At 41.6% G+C, this 25,516-nt stretch overlaps 1 protein-coding gene across 7 annotated transcripts in view; it reads right to left on the minus strand.

Annotated features, from left to right (window-relative positions):
* TBC1D1 (TBC1 domain family member 1) overlaps nucleotides 1-25,516 on the minus strand; it is a 217,791-nt gene that overhangs the window by 91,609 nt on the left and 100,666 nt on the right. For all 7 annotated transcript variants that reach the window (XM_036852789.1, XM_036852790.1, XM_036852788.1 and 4 more), the window contains 5 exons: nucleotides 12,480-12,944; nucleotides 10,438-10,527; nucleotides 8,599-8,703; nucleotides 7,579-7,711; nucleotides 2,484-2,575 (listed from right to left, as the gene is read on the minus strand). In XM_036852789.1, coding sequence (XP_036708684.1) covers nucleotides 2,484-2,575; nucleotides 7,579-7,711; nucleotides 8,599-8,703; nucleotides 10,438-10,527; nucleotides 12,480-12,944 — 885 coding nt within the window. The remainder of the gene's footprint in view (nucleotides 1-2,483; nucleotides 2,576-7,578; nucleotides 7,712-8,598; nucleotides 8,704-10,437; nucleotides 10,528-12,479; nucleotides 12,945-25,516) is intronic.

Below are 25,516 nucleotides of genomic sequence, written 5' to 3' on the forward strand. Positions count from 1 at the left end.
CTGACTATGTATGTTTTAATAACTAAGCAATCATGTACTATTAACTTCAATAGTAATTGCATTTGTTTTATAAAAATTTGCCCTTGGAGAATTTCCTTAGAAACAAATCATTCTCCAGGAAAAAAACCGTACAAAGGAAAATATTAACCATTCTATTTAAAAGAGGTATCATGACACTGCAAAGCCACTTTTTTCTTTATGATCTGTTTGAAATGCATGATTTTCAAATGCATTAGCAGGCACTACTACCTAAAAAGAAACTAGTGACTTGGTTTATAAAATATTTTATAAAAAACAAGAACAGTCATTGAGGAAATAATTTAATAAGACTACCAATAAGACATCAGAAGAAGAGATCCATGTTAAATTTGTATTATTCAAAAAAGAGCCACACCTACAATGATGGAGGAAAAAGTACGAGCTGGCCTTTCAAAGCCAATGAACAATGACTTCCCTTTGGTCTTTAAACCAATCAAAACATTACAGAGCCTTCTACAACACCACACAGGGATCCCAGGATATTAACTGAATCCATTTTTTTAAAGCAAACTTTTGTCACTGATTTTCTCTGAAGTCTCTTTGCCACTTTATGTATTGAGTGTCTCACACTCACATGGATCAAAGAGAATTTCAAAATCACATCCATCAGGAACATAGTCATTGCTGCAGAAGGGTATCTCGGGTATTACCTACCCTGATTCACCACACTGTTTTGGGGAAAGCTACACAGTGCTATCTAAATAAAAAAGAAAACAAACTCACATTAGGGGAGGAAGGTGCATCTTCTATGCTTGCTAGAAAGATATTCCCCAAAGTGACTTGATGGCACTAAAACAGCAAAGTGGGCTAGCATCAGATGAAAAAGGACCCAGCTCTGGGCTTCCCTAGTGGCGCAGTGGTTAAGAATCCACCTGCCAATGCAGGGGACACGGGTTCGAGCCCTGGTCCGGGAAGATCCCACATGCTGCGGAGCAACTAAGCCCATGCGCCACAACTACTGAGCCTAAGCTCTGGAGCCCGTGAGCCACAACTACTGAGCCCGTGTGCCACAACTACTGAAGCCCACGCACCTAGAGCCCACGCTCTGCAACAAGAGAAGCCACTGCAATGAAAAGCTGACGCACCGCACCGTAACGAAGAGTAGCCCCCAGTCGCCTCAACTACAGAAAGCCTGCATGCAGCAACTAAGACCCAACACAGACAAAAATAAATTAAAAAAAGAAAAAGAAAAAGGACCCAGCTCCCATCACAAATACATTAACAATCAGAAGCAAATTGTCCATCCATTTATGAATTCCAAGTACAAATCACATTAAATTTGTCTGAGAGTACTGTATACTTAGAACGCTAAAGATCCTTTAAGAAAAAACAAAGTAGTGTGTCTCAAGTCAATTCAAAAGAAAATAAGAAAACTGAAAGGCAACTGGAAATTGTGAAAGTTACATTCTAAGCTATTTATGAAATTAAACTCTTCCTATGCTCTCCTTCAAACAAACATATGCCAACCCTACTGCAGAAGATCAAGGGAAGGAGAACTCGAACATGTGATTAAAAAGACAAAGACAATTCTTTAATTTTTCACTCTAACAGAAAACAGATCACGGGCCCTGTCTGTAGCCTTTCCCTCAGTGAAGAGGGAGAGAGAACCTACAGTCTAGACTTGCTGGCCGTCTTGTTTTGTTTAAAGACTTCTCTATGTGCAGAACCCCTGGCACTCTCCTCCCCACTAGAGACTTACGCTTTGTTCTGATGTACTCTCCTCCCTAGGAAAGTGCCACAAAACCACAGAAAATGCCCCTCGGCTAAAGCAGACATGAAATTTTTGATGAGCTCGTTAAAGATTCATAATGAACAGACTACAGGCATGCCAGCACACACAGTGTGGTTTCCCGAGATAAGTGCATCTAAACGCAAGGACGACAGTGCGTTTCTGGGCTTAATGCAGAAAACCGATGAGCTTGGGTTTTCTTCTGTGTTTTGTTTTTATGTTTAGGTCTGATATACCGTATAGTAGGTAACACCTAAATTTATTTTCAAAACTGAAAAAAAACAGCGAGGAAGAAAAGTTATGTTCAATTTCATGGACCAAATGTTATATCCTTAAGACTCTCACACTTAGGGCTGAAATCCCAAGCGGGAAGGAGCTAGCAGAGGTCTCCCAGGGAGAGCAGTGCTCAGGGACCAAAATCCAGGTCCCCTGTCTCCCAGGCTGAGGCTCCCTCCACTTTATTGTTTCCTTTCTCTCGTTCCTTAAGGGAGAGTTCCCCTGGTTTAGTAGTTATCACATGAAAAACCAAGCCCTGATACCAATCTGCAATTCTGACCTGGCCCCTGTCCCGAGGCTGTTAAAGCTTAAACCAAGAGGAACTCAGGCCCACTGCCTTGAGGATCTGACAGGTTTGCTTTGCTATTTTTTATAAATAAAATTTCACAGAGAAGCTGCCTCCTTTCTTCCTTCTGGAAATTTAAAACCAGTACTGTACCTGAACCTCCTCAAAAATAGTTGCTTGCTCCTGATTAGTTAATGTTGTCAGGTGCTTCTGGAGTTCTAGTTTGGTTTTGGAAGAATTCATTCCTATTAAGAGAAAAAAAGAGACATGAGAACACTCTAGGTAACAGTTACGAGGTAGAGTTAACACTTTCCATGCTCACTCCCCCCTCTTACGTGGCTTAACCACCTTCTTCAGGCTTCTGAGGTTTTATGGAAATTCTAATCAATAATGTCGGTGACGGTGGTGACCCTGACAACAAGCAACATTCTTTGCTTGAGCCCTCGCGTGGTAGGCACCGACTTAAACATCAGGCCTGTATCATTTCATTTAATACTCAGAACAATCTGGTAAAGAGCCCTCACGTGGCAGGCACTGACTTAAACATCAGGCCTGTATCATTTCATTTAATACTCAGAACAATCTGGTAAAGAGCCCTCACGTGGCAGGCACTGACTTAAACATCAGGCCTGTATCATTTCATTTAATACTCAGAACAATCTGGTAAAGAGCCCTCACGTGGTAGGCACTGACTTAAACATCAGGCCTGTATCATTTCATTTAATACTCAGAACAATCTGGTAAAGAGGACTCGATTAGCCCCATTTTACAGTTAAGGAAGCTGAGACCCAGAGAGCTCACTTAATTCCCCAAGACCCCATACTGGACTCTACGTCAGCTTTGCGTGGTTCCAAATTGCTTTTTTTCCGCCACTACTCCATGTTAGAACACCTCACACAACCAGAACATTGTCCGCAGAAAACGATAAATTCGCAGGGAGTATTTATATGTAAACTAGACAATCTCCCTTAAGGAAAAACAACTACTGCCCCATTTGAAAACTGACCAACATTCTTCTCTTACAGGTTAGGCTCCTTCACAAGAAAGTGATTTGTGTGGCAAACAACTTTCCCTTTACCACCACATGCTTAGTAATAGTCTTATGGCCACTTAAATAACATTACAAAGGATTCTGAGGGAAAGTCATTAAAATAAAGTTGCAATTTTAATGTCCATTAGAATCTGGTATTTCAGAAAGTTCCTTCTCCATACATATATGGCTCAGACCCTGTTTTGCCTTTTCTTGGCGCCAGAGATAAATGCTACCCATGATGAAAAGATTTGGGATGAAAGGATTTGCTGACCTAACTATCGTGGGAAAAAACCTGCTGCTGATTACTTTTATTCCAAGGGCAGTCCCGTCCCCATCCACATGCCACCCCGTCTCCTCCTCCTGAGGGTGAGCCACTGGGCAGGGCCTTGGCCAAGTCTCTGGGCCAGATTTATCTACATTACTAGGATGGCCAGAGGGGACAGCTCTGAAATCTAGAACAGGGACTTGGAAATCAGGCCTCTGTTTTACAGATGAGTTTGCTGAGGTCCGGAGAAGCCAGGCGACTGACAGGTCAGGAAGCCAATCAGCAGCCAAGCCTGCCCCAGCGCCAGTGCTCCTCGCTCGCCCACCCTGCCCCCTGCAGCAGAAGGCAGGGCCCTCACCCTCCTAACAGGCGGTGGCGAGGCCGCTGCGCCTACTCAAACCACTGCAGCTCCCAGAAGTCCTTCCTCTTTCCACCACCGTGTTTTGTTTTGTTTTTTTTTGGCCAAGAAAACCCTCAGAGGCCACCATAAAAATAAAAGGCAATATTTCTTAAGTGATTGCTGTGCCACTTCATGCAACACTACATAAATAATCTCATCTGATCCTCAACATAATCCTTGGAGTGGGCACTATTTTTAGCAATCCCAAGGTCTATAGATGAAGAAACTGAGGCACAGTGAAGTCAAATGTCTTGCCCAAGGTCATCAGCTAAGGAAGGGACAGAGTCAGAATCTGACCCACATCTGTCTGCCCCCAGAGACCACCCTAGGACACTCCACTGCACCTTTACCCAGGCAGTCAAGTCACCTGACGCCGCTGCCTTCAACACTGAAGTGAACTGCTAAGTGAAATAAGTCAGCCAGAGAAAGACAAGTACTGCATGTTTTCACTTATACGTGGACTCTAAAAAACAAACAAATATAACAAAACAGAAACAGACTTAACAAAGAACTAGTGGTCGCAGTGGGGAGGGAAAGGGGGGAAGGGTGAAATAGGTGAAGGGGATTAAGATGCACCAGGGGATTAAACTACCAGTTATAAAATAAATAAGTCACAGGGATGTAATGTACAGCACAGGGAAAACAGTCAATAATGTCATAATGATATTGTATGGTACATAAGATATAAAAATACTGACTCACTATGTTATACATCTGAAACTAATAATATTGTAAGTCAACTATTCTTCAATTAGAAAAAAAAGAGGTCAGTAAAAGTGCAGAAAGGACAGACGAATTTTAACAGAGCACAGCTCAGGTACTCCTCAGGCAAGCTGTCAGGTCATACAAGCCAGGCAAACAGAGATGCCTTTACTGCACTAACTACTTACATGTTGAATCAAAACAGTGTTTAAATTTACGAGTAAAATTAGCATTCAGAAATCATTAAATAAAAATCCTCCCTGCATATGGATGTCAATGACACAATGCAAACATCCTCTCTTGGACACACTGTACTGCTTGATGAGACATTCACATGTGGAGAAAAACCCCAAGAAGAGTCACACTAATTATATATACTTCTAACAATCTCAGGTGAAATCATACAGACTACTCTTCATATTCAGCAGGTCTGGAGAGATCCTTAGACAGTTCTATCCTTGTCTTCAGGGTGCCGCAATTCATTAGGTCCTTCCTGCCCCATCTCAAACCAGAGGTGGTCTTTGCGGTCCCAGCACCTGCTCTCCATGGTGCACCCTCCACAGGGCTTCTCACTGCCTTCAGCCTGGGGTGGGGAGGGACAGGGGTTTCTGCAGCAAGAAGGCGGCACTCCCTACGTGATGCCAAAAGGTTTTAGAGGGGAGAAGCGAGGCAAGTGAGCCCGCCTTCACGCTGTCTGGTTGAAATGGGTCTTACTAAAGGGAGCTCTGATGAACGCCTTTGCTTTGCTGAAGACAAATTTACTTAGAGAGCAAAAGGAAACCTCAGTAAAAAAGTATAATTCATTCCAAGAATTCCCAAAATGCTCCTCTAAACTTTGAAATAAGCAAAACACTATATAAATACTAGCAGTTGTACGTAGTTCAAACACAGAATCAGCACAGCTGCACCCCTTACATGTTGTAAGTGTCCAACAGCACCCATACGTACAGTGTATTTATTCTATTTTACAGATTCCAGAGCATACTGACTATATCAATCAAGAAAACAGTCTTGGGACTTCCCTGGTGGCACAGTGGTTAAGAATCCACCTGCCAATGCAGGGGACACGGGTTCGAGCCCTGGTCCGGGAAGATCCCACAGGTCGCGGAGCAGCTAAGCCCATGCACCACAACTACTGAGCCTGCGCTCTAGAGCCCGCGAGCGACAACTACTGAGCCCACGTGCCACAACTACTGAAGCCCACGCGCCTAGAGTCTGTGCTCTGCAATAAGAGAAGCCACCGCAATGAGAAGCCCTCACACTGCAACGAAGAGTAGCCCCTGCTCACCGCAAATAAAGCCCGCGCACAGCAACGAAGACCCAACGCAGCCAAAATAAATAAATAAATAAATAAATTTTAAAAAAACAAAAAAAACAGTCTTTAAGTCTTTCTTTTTGTTGCCATGTCATTGGTCCTCTCCACATTTATGGAGTTCCTGGCCAGATCATAACTTCCTATTAGAACTACTCCTATGGGAACATACAATGAGCTTTAATAAACGACTTCATTCAACTTATTAGGGATGCAATATAGCAAAAAGCAAGAACCTTGAAATGTTCATAAAATAATCAGCATCTCCCCTACTAAGGATGGCTCTAATAATGTGCCATCTATACTTTAGAAATGCTTCCCATCATGTAGGCAAAACATAACCCTCACTAGCCTTCTAATTGTGCTATTTATTGGATGTTTTTACATTAGCATAGCTTTCTGCTTTGCTTGGATTTTATCCAGTAAAAAGATAAATGAAATGATAATTCCAAAACTATAGCAGCAAAATCCCCACCACAATTAAACTTTTCAGCTATATTTTTCTGACAGCTAAGCCAGACCAAAGAAAAATTTATCAAGTGGAACTCTGGAACCCTTCCAGTTCCTGCAGATCAGGATCTGCTTCATCTTCAAGGCCAAAGTCATTGCTGGCTTCTTAATAAGCTCATAAGAGACATTTCTGTCATCATTTACCTTCAACCACTAAGGAAAGGGTTAGTGATCCTCTCAGATGGGATCTCTTGTTAAAGCACACGTTTTCTTGTTCCCAAATCTATTTTGTATAATGTCAGCAAAGAGTAACAACTAGGAAAACACGGTTGAAAATGCTAATCATTTTGATTCATTTTAAAGAGCACTGGAATGCCAGCAAATGAAACTTCAAAGACCTTAAGGTGATGTCAATTTGTCTTTAAAAAGGGAAATCAGATACGACCTCAAACCCATCAGGATGGTTATCAGCCCAAAATCCCAGAAACTAAGTCTGCTTATCCCTGAAATGTGCAAATAATCCCTTTTCCTCCCACGAAGTGGTGAGGATTAAGTGGATGATAATACATGTTAAAGAAAACACTTAGTACAGTGCCAGGCACATCTTAAGTATGCAAACCGTAACAGGTACTGCAGTTTCTCCCGAAGCCCAATTTCTAGAAATCGTAGTCCATACTCGCAGCATCACTTCCTGTGCTCCTTCTCATGGGCTCCTCAACTGCAACCTACCTTACGGCCGCTCCCTCCACTAAAACTGTCCCGGCAGAGGTTATCGATGACCCTGTAACAGACTTACCCGGTGGAAATTCTTAGCTCTCTTGTTACGAGACCCCTCCACGGCAGCTGAAGTGACTGACCACTCACACCACCTTGATAACAATGTTCCCTGTGGTCCCCTTACTCCTCCACCGCCCTCAGAGCCCCTTGAGGGGAGATGGTCTAGGCACAGTGCCTGACATACAGAAGACAACCACCTATGAGCCCTGTAACTAACACAAGCCTCCACCGGGCAGAACCTTCCAACGAATTTGCCCAGGACCCTTAACTGCCCCCTGCCCACCCTGCCGCCCTCCCACCCCGGCTCACCCTCAATCCGCTCACAGAGCTTGTGCAGGCCCTGCAGGGGGCAGCCCTCACACAGCTGGGCCGTCGCCTTCGCTGTCTGCTGCACCGCGGCCACTGTGAAGGCCTGCTTCAGGGTCATCATGATCTCATCCACCTGATCGAAGAGAGGAGACTATAGTCAGCAAAAAGTCCATTTAAAATGAGCTGGGCAGACGGGACTTCCCTGGTGGCGCAGTGGTTAAGAATCCGCCTGCTAATGCAGGGGACACAGGTTCCAGCCCTGGTCCAGGAAGATCCCACATGCTGCGGAGCAACTAAGCCCGTGTGCCACGACTACTGAGTCTGAGCTCTAGGGCCTGTGAGCCACAACTACTCAGCCCGCGAGCCACATGTACTGAAGCCCACGCGCCTAGATCCCGTGCTCCGCAACAAGAGAAGCCACCGCCATGAGAAAGCCTGCGCACCGCAAGGAAGAGTAGCCTCCGCTCACCGCAACTAGGGAAAGCCCGTGTGCAGCAACAAAGACCCAGCGCAGCCAAAAATAAATAAATAAATTTATAAAAAAAAAAAAAAAGAGCTGGGCAGAGATTTCAGGACTCTGTGGAAAGACTCAGTACTTTAAGATTTTTCTGGACTATTAGTCACAGGTTAATGGATAATAATCATAATACCTGCTAGGATTACACGTAGCCTAGAAACACTACAAATGCTCGAAGCTCTTCAAGGAGATAAGGTAAAAACTAGACGAATTAAATACTGAACGAAAACCAACTCTTCTGATCAAAAGTCCAAAATGACATTTGAAAAATGCTAAAGCAGACGGTGAAAGTGAGCAGGCCTTTAAGAACGATGAAAATTGAAAATGCACATCCAATTAAGCCTCGGGTATGTACTAGCTGGTTATCAAATAGTCACGAAAGAATAATTAAAGCCAAATAATATGTCAATGAGGCCATACGGCTTTGCTAAGTAAAGATATCAGTGAGGTTGAAATCCCTTGTAAAGGAGACTTTAAGGTGAGAACGGCCCCTTCTCACTTACCAGAGCTTCATTTGTGCACTGAAACACGTAACAGACGAAATGAAAGCCTCCACCTCCCGAAGACTCTCGGCAGATAAACCCAAAGTGGTCCACATGTCTAATACCCTGTTGAAGGCAGGGACAAGAACAAGGAATGGTGAGTTGTATCCAGAAGAGGCACCACTGCCAGACATGCAACTGAAGATTCACACAGCACAATTTTAAAGGACACTATAAAAGTATTATTTTCTCAGATATTTTAAATGTCTAAAAACATCTCTCAAATATGAAGTTCTACTAAAATGTTACTCTGATTATCCCCACAATAAGAGAAGTAGGATCTGAAAACTGGAGTTTTTACTGCTCGTTTTAGTAGAAAAAGGAAGTGGAGAAAAGCTGACACAAAAAAATGAGAATTCTTCTTCGGTATCAAGGAATAAGCAGACGAGAGACTAACGTACAAACACATGTGCACACACACGCAAACACATGCAGGCACAAAGTTTAAAAGATTTAAAACATACGTACTACTAAAATAACAAATACGTAAATACTGAAGTAAACTGGTAGGAAGAATGAGTCAAAAATTATACACACAAAAGAATAGAGACGCTTTTAAACATTAAGATATGAAGGCCTAAGTTCTACCATAGTTTCCTAAGAGCTCTTTTTAATAAATATTAATATGTACGCTTGTTTTGAAAGTATCAGCTAAGAGGCACCTTAATACAGATAAGACATCACCCATAAACATTAATATGCAGCGTCTCCTGAAAGCACCAGCAGGAAGAGACATGAGTGCTGATAGCTTGAAGGGCAGGTGATCATGTAAACTTGTAAACTGTACCCTTCAGGAAATAACTAAACTATCAGATGAAAAAGCAGATATTTAATACTAACATTACAATAGAAATAGCAGCAAATCAAGATAAAACATCTATGGAGAATCTCACTTTCAGGGCAAGTATTTCCCAATAAACGGGCAATCACTGACATATCCTGGCATTTCCATCAATGTTCTCTAACACAAGTTCAGCATATGCTAGTGGTTACTCCTCAGGGGAATATGATTTGGAAAAAGTGGTTCCCTATTTGATCTTACTCAGGAACGTTCTTTATTTTCACCTTTTGGGGGAAAAAATTCCCTGCTGCATTCTTATGTAGATCACATTATAAATCAACAAACAATGAGACTTTCATTATATCTTATTAATTTTGAGAAAATGGAAGCAAGAAAATAAGTCAGACTTTTAAAAAGTAGCCAAACTATAACTCATATTTGCTAGGAAGATCCTGAGTAAACTTGGCATAGCTCATTATAACTGATAGAGTCTCCAAAATCTCTCTATGAAACACACCCAGGAGATTTGCAAGCAAGAACTCAAGTAGATACTGTACTCTGAGGAAAACATCCTCAAAAGTAGTCACTATTTATTATATTTTAAGGACGAAGAAATAATAATCTTGGTACCCCAAAAGCTATGAATTTTTATAAAGTAAAAATAAGTATCTATTTAAAAGTATTATCTGTGTGTGAATGTATATATAAATATGCACACACACACACACACAGACACACACACACACACCTGCAAATCATGACTGTGGAACATTACTACCAATGCCTGAAAAAAAGAAAAGGAGACCTATTTTCTCCAGTAGGTTATGGTTGCTAAAAGCAAAATTCTTAATTTCAAAATTATGTTTATAGTTTGCCTTAATACACAAAAGGAAATGCAAGATCACAAACCCAGTACTTAGAAAGCATACATCTTGTGACCGTAACCACTTCTGAATGACAGTAAAAGAATTCATTAAAAAATTAAATGGCAATTGAGCTGATAACCCATCTCCAGTTACCTGAGAGCAAAAGGATATCTCCTTAAAATTTTTCTCCAACGCTATTTTTTTGGTGTCAGGACTGATGAGGTAAACTTCAGATTGACCAATCTTAAAAGACAAACAAAAAAAGAAACTAGCTTTTTGTGAACACTGAATTCAGATTTATACATGAACTTTCTCATTTCATAACCTATGAAAATAAAGACTCAATGGGTCAAGCTCCTATAGAATTCTGACCATCTCATGTAGAAAATCACTTCACAGTCACAATCTATCCTACAGATTTCAGGTACCACAGACAACCATCGTTGTGTTCACCTACATCAGGCAGCAGTCTTGAGGTGAAAGGACCAAATACACAGAAGTTGGCAACTAAGCCTCAGGTTCCCACATCCCCCCTTTGTAAGGAAGAGACGTTTCTACATAAGTGAACCTCCCAGGAAACAGGAGCTTCTCTTTCAAGATTTCTAGAACACTTCCTAATGATTAGAAAAGTCTTCTTAAATTATTGTTAAAACAATCTACCATTTGTTGAATGCATACTGTGTTAGGTATTCACTACTGCTTACCTGACTTTCTAAAAAAGCTAGAGCGTTAGCACAAATTAACACTGTCTTACAGACCTGGGTCAGCATAACAGCTCTCCATCACAGCACGGGACTGTGTTGCAATAACCACACTGTTAACCGTGCAGCATCCCTCCCTCACCCTGCTGCTCCCTGAACCCAGCTGGCCGCAACGAAACCTCTGCTCGGTGAAAATCACTTCCTCAAGAAAGTCTTCCCTGATTCCCCAGATGCCCTCACAGCATCCTTTACTTCTCCTTTACGGCATTTATCACAATTTTAGTGAGACAATTACCTGTACAATCAATTGTCAGTCTCTCATTGGAATCTAAATTCCACGTGGGCAGAGATCATGCCTGTCTTGTTCACTGCTGTATTTCTAATGTATTACACAGGACCCTGTATACAGCAGTCACATAATAAGTACTTGAAAATAAATGCACTGAGCAGCTTTCCCAATGACACCAAGAGGCTTTTTGCTTTGTTTTGTTTTTTTAAAATATATATCACACATTACAGCACCAGTCTGACTGCCAACGTAGCACCCTTTTCAGTATACTAGGTCAACCACGAAAAGAGGAAGGAATCGGCCCTCTGACACCCCATCTTGATCTTGAACCTGCCTACATCCACACAGCCAGCTTCCTCACCCCTGGGCCACCCACTGCCCCGAATTCGGCACAGACGCAAGACATTACATTTAAGCTCATGTTGCTCCCTCTAGAATGTCAGTCAGCCTTAGGCCAAAGAAGAGAGAGGAAGCCGAGGAACAATCCACTCCCTATATTGTCAGAGACCAGCTTGCTACTGGGCCAGCTGAGTCCCATCGGCTCAGACCCAGAGGACTCCCAGGGAGGGCAGCCTGACCAGAAGAGCCGAGATCAGCATGGAACCCAGGAGCGGCGACTGCCACGGGGACAGCTTCCCTGCCCATGCCTTTTCTGGCATTTGGCTGTCAGTTTAGCAAACCGTTTCTAGAAAAAAGTGAGTAAGCAATTGGCTAAACTAATATCTCAGCTTGGGTATCAATTTCAAATATCATGTTATCCCCAAATCTGATTATCCAGATAACAAAGGGTAAGTATTTTACAAATTAGTAAAACTAGTAAAGAAGGGGTATTTTCCAAAAAGATTTTGTCGAAATACATGACTTGAAATTAATATCCATTTTTAAAATCTCCTTTGGGGGCCTCTTTTACGCATATTAACTCTTCTTTCCACATTGAAAAGGTGTCTTCACAACCATGGGGGAGGGGGATAAAAATCATAGAGGATATAAGAGTCTCTTTATGTGACCCCCTGATGAATTCCAAAGGCTAAGAGGGACTAAATAAGGATTTTATCTTGAGAAAAGAATTATTCAGTATAAAAACATATGGATTCACACATAAATCCAAAAGAAATTCACAAAGAATCTTCGCTTGATAAAGCAGATTTTCTTTTAAACACACAGATCAGACTGGGGATGCGCATGAGGCTCTGATAATATTTTACCGTGAAGAGCATAGTTCGATTTTCCTCAATATCCGTCGGCTGCACAATACTGTGTCCACTAATCAGGTGGTTCTCGATGTCGTTTTCCTCAAAGGAGCTGAAAAAACTACTACTCCGCAGGCCTGCATCCTGAAACTCCTTCCTGAAGGCCAAGGAGCGCAGCCCGGGCTGCGAGAAGGACTTGCGCATCGGCCGCGGGCCCCGCTCCTGGTCCCCCGGCGGCTGCCGCGCAGCCCGGAGCTGATCCGAGGAGGAGAAGCCGCCGCCGCCGCTCACGTGGCTGAAGCCCTCGATGCACTCGTCGATCAGGGCGGGCGGGGCCTTCCTGTGCGCCACCGCCACGCGGCCGCAGAACAGCACCTCGAACTTCTTGGCGAACGTGTCATCGAACTCGGAAGGGCAGCGGAGCTCCTCCTGGCGGGCGATCTTTCCGGCCTGCCGGATGGAGCTGATGATCTCAGGCACCTGCCAGGCAAGGAAGGAGTGTTATTTGGAACCCGCAGTGGTTGGCGCGCCCAGGGCCCGCATCCACAGGAGCCAACGCCATGCTCTCCCCATCGGCACACGGCGTGTTCCATCGCACCGGCCTGAAGGAGCATCCCGCTGGGAATCTGGGACCAGGAGAGGGAAATGCGCAACTTCACAGAGACAAGACGGGGAAAAGTATTTACTAAGCACCTCTTCCACGCTGGGGCTATGCTAAAGGATTCATGCGCCCAACACCCTGCAAGCTTAAGTGAGGAGCTCACAGCCACACAGCCACACATGGCAAGTCAAACCCAGGCTGGTCCCCCCACTCGAAAGCCAAAGTTCTTCTCCGGGAAGCTGCCACCAAAACATTATGCAGTTATTCTAGATTTCATGGCAGTGCGTCTTGGCAGTGCATCAAGTCTTCCAAAATAAATGATGGGATGAGGAGAACAAGACTGCAATTATCTTGTACAACCTTTCTTCTAATCATAACATCATTATTTTCTCTAATGACAACTAACAATTTATTCCTCAGTCTTATATTCCCCAATAGTTGAACAGTATTGACTACACAGCTAGGAGGTTTTAATCAAGGAGTAAGCAACCCATGACAGTATCATCATCAGGGCAACACACTGGGGCTTCTTTCCACTAAGCTTCTAAAAGCCTTTGATTCCTAATGTAAAGTCATGATCAAGAGAATGAACAAAAGGGTCTCGTGTGCTACTGTCGGCACTACTGCTACACCCTCTCATCATTAGCTTCTGACAAGATCCCTCAAAGAAGCCACAGACCGAGATGAGACCTCAACCGCATGAATAAGCATCTGTGCAATCATCCGGATGATGTACAGCCTCAGTACTAACACAAGACAGGCACAGATTCAATTTTCATAAGGAAGGGCCTAGTTTTTGTTATGCCCTAACACCCAAAGCCATTTTTTCCTTTTCTCTTTGTAAGAAAATCCAATTTAAGACCCAATACCCATAGGCCCAATGTCTTTTTAATGACATTATAGAGGGAAAAGAAAACCAAACCCCTTTTCAATTCAAGTCAAAGATCAATACATACAGTAAAGGGAGGTGGTTTTAGTGGATTTTAAAAAGCAAGCTTATATTCTGTGTTCATAACATAATCCCCAAAGACCCAACGACTCAAAAGACTTTTCTCTTTGTGATTTCGTATCAAGCACACCTTAAAGATAATCTCTGCCATAAAGATTAAGATATATCCTTTCAAGATATTTTATCGTACAAAAAGTCAGTTTTATCTTCAGAGATTTTTTGTTTTAAAAAATTAATTCCTGAAGCATAAGACCTAAATGACGCTAAGGAAGCCAGAATTTCAACATCAAGCAACCATGTGCACTGAGTATTTGCTTGAGCTGTAGCTCATTCCTCCACTGACAAATAATTACACATCCTGTGGAGGCCTAAAAGTTGTTCATCAATATAAAATACAGGACAGAGAGAAGAAAGTAGAAAGTCTAGATTTCATTCACACCTTTGCCAACCAGTCACTACAGGAACTTGGCAAAAACAGCCTGTTTTTCTTTCTGGGGGAAAAAAAATTGCTTACAAGATTTTTCAGGTAAAAGTTGTTTCTGTAAGGGTAAAGAATAATGACTTTTTCAAAAAAAAAAAAGAAAAACGATTTATGCAAGTGAAAACCTTGCCGCTTTTCTGAGCAAGTGGGTAAAATTATTTTATCAGGAGCCACGTGAATCTTCCTAATTATTAACGCCACTCTCTGAACAGAAAATTCAAAGCTTACTCAGTCTTTTGAGGCTTTTTTTTTTAACAATAACTGACATTTCTATATGCTGGGTCTTCCACTGCATCTGAAGAGAGTAATGAATGGTGTCTTTCATTACATATCAAAGGGGACAGAAAATGTGTGAAGTCATGTGAATTTATGGTGACTCAGTAATAAAAGGTACAAACACAAGTAAGACACACACAAAGTAGAGAACTTGCTTGTTCCCTTGCTTCACAGGGTCAGAGGAGGCTAAAGAGTACATCGTCCTTGGTCAGAGTTGAGCTGTGGTTTTTCCTACCACCAATCTCTCCTATCCTTTGATCAGAACCTTCAAAAGACACGCTTTAGTCAAAGACGAGTGCCTCCCTCTCCCTGCTCTAGTGAACTGTGTGAATATGGGTATCAACGAGATAATTGGGGTTAAAAAAATCTCAGGGATCCTGACAAGAACATAACAATTTCAGAATATTTGAAGGCATATTGCCAAACACAGTTTCAACAATAAATTGTAAATAGTTAAAAATCTAACGTTTTTAAAACATTTCTGTAAGTCATTCAAGTATACTAGGAGACTAAATAAAAAGTGGGCTCCACATGTGCCTAAGTTTGTAAAACTTTGATAGTTTAGCTCCCTTAACCAGAACAGACCTGAGCACCGTTTTTTGAAAAATGAAGGCATATGACAAACCCACAGCTAACATCACACTCAACAGTGAAAAGCTGAAAGCATTCACTCTAAGATCAGGAACAAGACAAGGATGTCCACTCTCGTCTCTTTTATTCAACACAGTTTTGGAAGTCCTAGCCAAGCAATCAAAGAAAAAGAAATAAAGGAATCCAAATTGGAAAAGAAGAAGTAAAACTGTCAATATTTGCAGATGACATGACACTATACATAGAAAATCCTAAAGATGCTACCAGAAAACTACAAGAGCTCATCAATGAATTCAGTAATGTTTCAGGATACAAAATTAATACACTGGGGACTTCCCTGGTGGCGCAGTGGTTAAGAATCCGCCTGCCAATGCAGGGGACATGGGTTCGAGCCCTGGTCCGGGAAAATCCCATATGCTGCAGAGCAACTAAGCCCATGTGCCACAACTACTGAGCCCATGTGCCACAACTACTGAAGCCCATGCGCCTAGAGCCCATGCTCCGCAACAAGAGAAACCACCGCAATGAGAAGCCCGCACACCACAACTAAGAGTAGCCTCCGCTCACCGCAACTGGAGAAAGCCCGCATGCAGCAACAAAGACCCAATGCAGCCAAAAATAAATTAATTAATTAAAGAAGATTAATACACAGAAATCTGTTGCATTTCTATACACTAACAACAAATTATCAGAAACAGAAATTAAGGAAACAATCTCATTTACCATTGCATCAAAAAGAGTAAAATACCTAGGAATAAACATACCTAAGGAGGCGAAAGACCTGTACTCCAAAAACTATTAAGATGCTGATGAAAGAAATTGAAGACAACACAGACAGATGGAAAGACATACCGTGTTTCTGGATTGGAAGAATCAATATTGTTAAAATGACTATACTACCCAAGGCAATCTACAGATTCAGTGCAATCCCTATCAAACTACCAATGGCATTTTTCACAGAACTAGAACAAATAATTTTAAAATGTATATGGAAACACAAATGACCCCGAATAGCCAAACAATCTTGAGAAAGAAGAACAGAGATGGAGGAATCATGCTCCCTGACTTCAGATTATATTACAAAGCTACAGTAATCAAAACAGTATGATTTTGTACTGACACAAAAACAGACATACAGATCAATAATAACAGGATAGAAAAACCAGAAATAAACCCATACACTTATGGTCAACTAATCTACAATATCTATGACAAAGGAGGCAAGAATATACAATGGAGAAAAGACAGTTTCTTCAATAAGTGGTGCTGGGAAAACTGGACAGCTACATGTAAAAGAATGAAATCAGAACATTCTCTAACACATATACAAAAATAAACTCAGAATGGCTTAAAGGCCTAAATGTAAGAATGGATACTATAAAACTCCTAGAGGAAAACATAGGCAGAACACTCTTTGACATAAATTGAAGCAATATTTTTTTGGATCCATCTGCTAAAGGGAATAAAAGTGAAGACAAACAAATGGGACCTAATTAAACTTAAAAGCTTTTGCACAACAAAGGACACCACTGACAAAACAAAGACAATCTAGTAGATGGGAGAAAATATTTGCAAATGATATGACCGATAAGGGATTAATATCTAACATATATAAACAGCTCATACAACTTAATATAAAAAAAAAAACAACCCAATTTTAAAAACGGGCAGAAGAATAGACATTTTTCCAAAGAAGAAAGGCAGATGGCCAACAGGCACAGGAAAAGATGCTGAACATCACTAATCATCAGGGAAATACAAATCAAAACCACAATGATCTCACACCTGTCACAGAACGGCTATCATCAAAAAGAACACAAATAACAAATGTTGGCAAGGATGTGGGGAAAAGCCAACCCTCATACACTGTTGGTGGGAATGTAAATTCGTGCAGCCACTGTGGAAAACAGTATGGAGGTTTCTCAAAAAGCTAAAAATAGAACTACCATATGACCCAGCAATTCCACTACTGGGTATACATCTGAGAAAAACAAAAATGAATTTGAAAAGATACATGCACCCCAATGTTCACAGCAGCATTATTTACAATTGCCAAGACATGGAAAAAATCTAAGTGTCCATCAACACATGAATGGATAAAGAATAGGTGGTGTATATATATATACAATGGAATACTACTCAGCCATAAAAAAGAATGAAAGTTTACCATCTGCAGCAACGTGGATGGATTTGGAGGGCATTATGCTAAGTGAAATAAGTCAGAGAAAATCACTTATATGTATATGATGTCACTTATATGTGAAGTCTAAAAAATACAACAAATTAGTGAATATAACAAGAAAGAAGCAGACTTACAGATATAGAGAACTAGTGGTTACCAGTGGGGAGAGGAGCAACATAAGGGTAGGGGAGCGGGAGGTACAAACTACTGGGTGTAAGATAGGTTCAGGGACGTATTGTAGAACACTGGGAATACAGTCAATATTTTGTAGTAAATGTAAGTGAAGAGTAACCTTCAAAAATTGTATAAAAAAATTTTTTGAAAAGAAAAATGAAGGCATACTGTCCACTTGTGATGAAATCCTGAATTCTCTATTCTTTTTTTTTTTTATAAATTTATTTTATTTTTGGCTGTGTTGGGTCTTCATTGCTGTGCATGGGCTTTTCTCTGGTTGCGAGAGGGGGCTACTCTTCGTTGCGGTGCGCAGGCTTCTCACGGTGGTGGCTTCTCTTGTTGCGGAGCCCGGGCTCTAGGCGCGTAGGCTTCAGTAGTTGTGGCACGCAGGCTCAGTAGTTGCGGTGCACGGGCTCTAGAGCACAGGCTCAGCAGTTGTGGTGCACAGGCTTAGCTGCTCTGCGGCATGTGGGATCTTCTGGACCAGCGATCGAACCCGTGTCCCCTGCATTGGCAGGCGGATTCTTAACCACTGCGCCACAGGGAAGCCCCTGAATTCTCTATTCTTTATAACTCTGTCCTAGACTCACCTACACTGTTGCTTGTTACATAAGGGAACTGGGCCACTTACTTCATTTTATTTTCAAACGTTGTCCTTGGTATGACTGGATGCCAGAAGGTAGGGATTCAGAAGTGTGAGATGAACACAAGGTAGCCCTCTGCCTGGGAAGGGAGTGGGGCCTGGAGGGAAGTTTGGTTAGAACCCTTTACAGTAACAAAGATGGGGTTTGCTGGGAACCTGAACTAAGCAGCAAGCACTGAAGACAGAGAGAAAGGCTGCGTGAAAGATTCTGGAAGACAGACCCACAAGACTTGGTGATTACCCAGACAGGGATACTGAGGGTGTGGAAGACTGCACGGGACTCACAGGGCTCTGGCTTAGACTTCTTCAGTAGGGAATACAGAAGCAGCAGGCTTGAGGAGAGATTACAGTGAGCTCTGCTCCTGTCCATGCTGAGTATGACCAGGAGGACTTGAAAGTAAAGGCATCTAGTGGGCAGCTGGACAAGCCAGCCTGGAGTCCAAGAAAGGAGATCTAGACCGGACATCACCAGCACATGTACACAGACCGGAGGTGGCTGACGCCTTGAGAACAGAAAAAGGGAAAGTAAAGGAAGAGGGCAAAGATGAGATGTTCAGGATACACCAACATTTCCGGTATAAAGAAACGGAAGAATCACAGGCAGAGAAGCAGGAGCACAGGCAGGCAGGCAAGGATGATGCCAGAGATGGCAAAGGAAACAAGCACTCCTTCCTCAAGGAAGGGAGAGGAGGGGGCTGAAAATAAACGAAGGGCCGAGACGGGTCTGCTGAAGTCGGCAGCTTACAGACAGACATACATAAAATAAAGGGGGGATGCCCACAGTGACCGTCAAAGTAAGCAAGCAACTGAAAAATGTCTCAAGGTGACACTTTAGTCTATGAGAACGTATACTTCAAGTTACAATATTTACTGCAAATATACAGACCCTTTCAGGGCAAATAGGCTGAGGTCAGTGGAGTTTATTCCCACGATATGATCTGGGTACTTTTAAAAAAATCTTTTTTTAGTTTAGTCACAGCAATAATATCTACGTCATTTCTGATTGCAGATAAGCAGATAAAGTAAATCAACTAACTGCAGCAAAAACAAGAATCTGAAAAGCATTTTGCTGAGATAAATTCCATGAGGGTTTGAGATCTGGTTTTCTTTCAATAACAGGAATCACAACAAAAATGTAAATTGAAATGAATTGCCAATAACGAAGAAACAGGCTCTCTTTTAGACATATAAAAATTTACTGAACTGCTCTTCTGTCAACCTATTTGAATTTATGCTAAAGGTCAATTTTAAAGCAAGTCTGCACTTATTTCACAGCCAAAACAAGTTTCTTTTGAATTCACATACTAACAAATACACAGTATAGTATGAAGTTTCTGTAGCAGGCTTGAGTGAATATTGTTGTATAAGTAGCCAGAAAATGATACTCTAAGAGAATTAGAAATATTCATTTCTGTAAATAAAGCCCTTATTTAAACCTGTGGGTCAAGTTTCTTTTTAAGGATTTGAGGATTTTAAAGGATTATAAACACACGGCAAGTGTAATTTTATTCACAAGGACTTAGGAAAGAGCTCCTGAAACAGTATTTAGAACAAAAAGCCATTTTACTGTACGTTTACACTTTTGTTTTTCTGCCAACTAGTAACAAATAAAATATTAAATGGATCTAAAGCAGCCCATATTTGCATTTAGAACTCTGGCATTTCATCCTGTTATTTAAGATTAAAGCATTCCAAAATTGCAAAAACATGGCAGGCCACACTGTGTTTTGTCCGTTAGATTAAATGTTCCTACACTGCAAGGAGTTAAAACAAGCACTTCGAACAGAAAATAATCATTCCACATAATTATTTTCCAGAAGGAACAGACTTGTGTTTTGTTTTTGTTGATGAGTGGTTATTTGTATTTGTTGGTCATAAACAAGGTAAATAGGGGAAGAAAACGAAATTAAACTGTCTCCTCACTCTATCTTACATGCCTTGAATTTCATACAAAACGCCTAAGAAAATACCTTCTAACTAGTGCTCCATACTTAAGTTATTTAAAGAGAATAAGACAGCTGTCTGATGCTCTCTATATAAGACATGCATGAGCATTCGTATTACCCAACAACGGCCCAGGCTGTCAAGACTAGATTGGAAATAAAGATGTGAATACACCTCATACAGTGGATAAGACGAGATTCCTCCTGGCCTTAGTAGAGGTTCACAGTGCAGGGAGGAGGAGACACATCTGCATGTACAATTTCCAATGCGCGCTGGAGAAGGCTGGTCCCCAGGAGAGGTCTGTCGTGGCTCCTGAAAGGGAACCAATGCCTCCACTCCTGCTGTGCGCTTACAATTAGCCAAAGGGCAGATGAATGCATTACATCTTCCCAAAAGAAAGATCAAACGTGCTGTGAGCTGGCTGGGGAAGCGCCTGGCACGTCAGAAACGCTGATGACTGCTGGCCCCTAACGCAGGCCTCACACCCTCAGTCAGGACTGCCTCATCTTTCTATCCTCCAGGTCAAACAGAAGTAGTAGTATTCAACCACTCTAGTTCTGATATGGCAAACTGGATAAACTCTTATCTTAGTAGCTTTTAAACCCCATGGAAAGATGCAATGCAAACACAAAACCCAGCGTCATATTCCAAAATAATCGTTTGAAAAGGTTCACTACAACCTTCTGGCTAAACTGGCACTTTTCTACAAACATTTAAAACAATGAGACTAAAATCCAACTCAAGAAGTGATTTAATAGCTGCAGGAGCTAACAAAAGAAGGTGGGAGAAGAAAGGAAGAGTAGGAGAAGATATTGCTGTAAGATTATGAAGTTGTTTCGTAAGTTTTCTAGAACACGTTTTAAAAGCCAAGACATTTTCAGTGGTCAGCATAAACACTGACAGAAATCACTGGATGTTCAACCTGGGAACATGAGTCCTCAAAGTCCAACCCTCTTCATTTAATGCACTGATTCGCAACTCAAATGTGGCCGCACATTAGAATTGCCAATAATTTTAAAAACGAGTGACTACTTTCCATCAGTTGAGGTGAAGCAGCCTGTGGAGGTGGGGCCCTGGCACCTGCAGTTTTCAGAAGCACCTGACAGCTCTCAGCTCTCTTACCACCTGTCCTCTGTCATGTCCCGAGGTAAGGAATGCGCTCCTCTCCCTGCCCGCTACACCATCACACCCAAAATCCATGGGATTATTAAGACCCTAGGCAAGCTGTGAACAGCAATAAAGCAGCCCGACTGCACAGATCTAGACCCTGCTCACAGCACAGATGAACAAACTAGTGAAGACAAAAGCACAAGACTCGCCACACAGATATCTGACAAGCTATTTATACCATTTAAGGGCAAATCAAATTTGATTTGCAAATAAATTCACTGTATTTCAGAGGTCTCAGATTATTAAACACATAAGAGCAAATGCCTTATAAGAAATGCTACTCTATAATCTTGATTAAAGTTTACTTCAAAATAATCTCTCCAAGATTACGAAACATTCACAAATATAATGAACTAGCAGTTAACCATAGCAATCACCCGGTATTAGTTATGTATGCTACATAATCTTTGAAAAGGGACACTCCGGTCTCTTTTCTACAAGGCAGGGGAACTAAAAACGTATAAATGTGCTATAAGAAACCATTAAACAGAGCGCTGGTTCCTCCTCCAGGACACACGCCATAATTACTTTCTATAAATGATGCCCTTTTGAAATTTTTTCACTGAGATCTTCAATAAAGGAGTATTTGGTCACATAGTGTGCATTTATAAACAAAACAGTGAAACCAGCTAGAGCACTGGGCACCAATACCGTTTTGCTTCTACCTAAAATCACCCAGGACCAAACATATTAAACTTGTTAGGTGGGACACACAGGCCCACCCAACCCACAGTTCATGAACCCACAGTTCCCGGACCACGTCCCCTGCAATGGAAGCAAGGAGTCTTAACCACCGGACTGCCAGGGAAGTCCCCAGACTCCCTTTTAAACTCAGCAGCAGAATGTACTCTTTAGCCATCTTTTATTTTCAATAACAAGCTTAATACACATCCATATAAAAGAAAAATACAAAAACATATAAAGTTAAAGTTGCCTATAATCCCAAGCCCAGAAATAGCACAGTTAGCGGGTTTTTTTCTTACCTATGGTTGCTTGTGTATACTAAATGGTCATTTCCTTTACTTAAAAAAAAAAAAAAAAAAAAAAAAAAAAGAAGGATCACAGTGTTCTGCATTTATCATCATGGGCGTAGTGTCAACCCATTCTAGAACCATCTCATTCCTTTCCGATCACAGCATCAATTTCATTCACTGCAAACACTGTATACAATGGAAATACCAAAAAAAAAAAATTTTTTTTTTTACCTATTCAGGATCCAATTCCAATTAACCTCATGCTAGCTGTCATGAACTCTGCTCCATCAGAAGCCATTCTGGCAAACGTGTGAGGAGCATCCCAAACTTTGCATACACCACTTTGACTCCCCCTAGCCGCGTTTAGAGCATGAAGTGTTTGTGTGCATAGGGGAAGGGGGGGGAGGTAAGTAAGAGAGACGAGAGTGAACCCAGTATTGCTTTTTAGACCACAGAGAAACATTCCATGCGGAGGGAGATGGGGGGGAGAGGGCATGTGGGAGCAGAAACAGAATAAACTTTAAAAAGATAGAAAAAGTTGGCCCTAACTCCTGCCCCAGCTGAAGCCATGAATCTACTACACTGACAGTTCCTACAGGGAATTCTGGAGCTGAAATGCCAAAATAAGCTCCAAACTCTGCCACTTCATGCGCAAGTCTGAGCAAGACACCCAGCTTCTTAGAAGCTCAGCATCCTCTTATATCAAAATTGGATATTACCAGCTACCCTTTTAGGTTGTTTTGAGGAGAAAATTAAACAATGTGAAAGTTGTTAGTGTAGAGCCTAGCACATATTAGCTTCCAAAAAATGCCAACTGTGACCTTCACATTTGCCAAGTAAGAAAAGGTCAACTCTCTATTATTAAAGTAACAGCACCTAAAGGCAATGAGCTTGCTATTATTCCAACTGCTTTTCAGTACAGAACTGGTAATAAGTGACAAAAATTTATTCCGTATCAGCCAGCCGCAGATAATGCCAATCACATTTTTAATGTAACCAAATTTCCAAACATCCTGTAGGCAACAGAACTCTCTCCCAGCTCACCCCACCCCCAACTTCCCAGCAATCCCCAAAATATAAGAGTAGCAAAGCTCTGATTAAAATGGAGCTGGGGAAGGAGGACATTCCCTTCTCCTTCCTCCTGCCAGCCCTGAGGTGTCACAAGGCCCACAGGAACAGAGAGTGAAAGCCACTACCTTACAAAACTACACAGGTCTGTGAGTGGCAAACAGTTTCTGTGGCACTTTCAGGACAGCCCTACAAACTTCAGAGCATAAAACACCTAAATGCTTGAACGTCAGCTCTAAGACAGCAAAATTATTGTCTATTTTGCTCACTGATACAGCCCAAAGTACCTAGGACAGTGCCTGGCATACAGCAAGTATTCAGTAAGTTTGCTCAATGTATGAATGATTGCAATTGAAAATGAAAGTTTAGTGATTTCAAGGTTTTTAAGTGATAAGAGATATCTCAAGTAGACCTTAGAAGAGAAACCACGATAAATCAGTGGAATCTCCAACACAATGCCTGTGCATAGTATACATGCAACAAATATTTGCAGAAGGAACAAATGCTGTAAAAATAGCAAACCAGAAACACTGAGACTAAATCTTTTCGGATTATAAGATTTTTCTAGACAGCTGAAGGCTGCCCCTTTAAGCACCTAAGCTATTTTTATTTTAACCATCTTTGGATGGGAATCATTTAGCGTATTTTTTCAAAGCCTACAGAGAATGTACTTTAACGCTTTTTTTTTGTAGTGAGCGTACATTACAATGACCACAAGAGCTACCGAGGCTGTGCAAAGCTCCGTGCTGCCAGGGGTTAAGGCAACAGGCAAGGGTGTATGGGAATGAGAGATGGTATCTCAGCTTTTAATTACATACCCCACATTCCAACCAGTCCTCCCAAAGTAAATGTTGGTATGCTCTCTCAAATGCACCCCAGGGACCAAAGCAGAGGCTCCTAAACTCGCTGTGCCACAGACCCCCTCTGACAAACCCCTACGGACCCTTCTCAGAGTAAGATTTTTAAATGCCATAGGCATTTACACAAAGCAATACAAAAGAATTATACCAAGAGGGAATTATCCAAATAATCATGATAAAGCATTATGTGCTTATCACCAAACTTAACAAGGTCTAGCGGCAAATCGTGTATCTACCATAATTCAAAGTAATGATGAGCATATACAGTACTTCTGAGAAATGTGTAGCAACTATAATGCAACATGAAAACACGTGATTTTATTGATGTTACTATTGCAGGAGTTCCTAATGCTACGGGGAGGGTGATGACTCATAACTGAAGACGTTAAACTGCAGTTAAAGGTTAGTGGAAATAAAGGTGAATTTTTTTCCCCATCCAAGTTCAGGGACCCCCCACTCCCAACTTCCATCCTCAGATTCCAGGTTAAGGATTCTCAGACTTAAGGAAGCGGGGGTGTCGGGGGGCGGGTGCAGCGGAGGGACCAGCTACAATTAACTCAAAGATAAGATCACCACCACCGCCAGCCATCTCTTGCAGGACCACGGTGTGTATATACCGCATAGATGAATAATAAAACAAAGCCATCCCACCACCCCAATGCACACATAAATCTAGCTGAAAATGGGAAAACTAGACCAGAAGCTTTAGCCATCAAAGTCTACAAAGGGAAATTACAATGTTATGATGCAGCCCATAAGGGAAGCAAAATCTAAGTGGGTTAAAACTCAAATGTCCATTACTTAGAGTTACGGAATTAATTTCTATGTAATGTAAATTCTTCATCAATATAAAAACATTACAACTCTTTTCACATAAGTACTCAATTTCAGTCTGATGTGATGTATTGCCTAGCTAGTCCTTGATTATGACAATTTAGTCTAATATACAAACAAATGAAAATAATTTTCAACTGTCAAACTTTACGTTATCCCTGCCAATGGGAGGGTAGGAAAATATGACAAAATAAATACCTTTGAATCCCCATTTCAAGAAACTGAAGAAACTGTCATTTAGGCTGCAGCTCACATTTGACAACTGCAGGCAAGCAGCGGAGACTTTACTCTAGAATGTTCTTCCA

This window comes from Balaenoptera musculus, chromosome 5, assembly GCF_009873245.2.
Source record: "Balaenoptera musculus isolate JJ_BM4_2016_0621 chromosome 5, mBalMus1.pri.v3, whole genome shotgun sequence".
NCBI classification, from domain to species: Eukaryota; Metazoa; Chordata; class Mammalia; order Artiodactyla; family Balaenopteridae; genus Balaenoptera; species Balaenoptera musculus.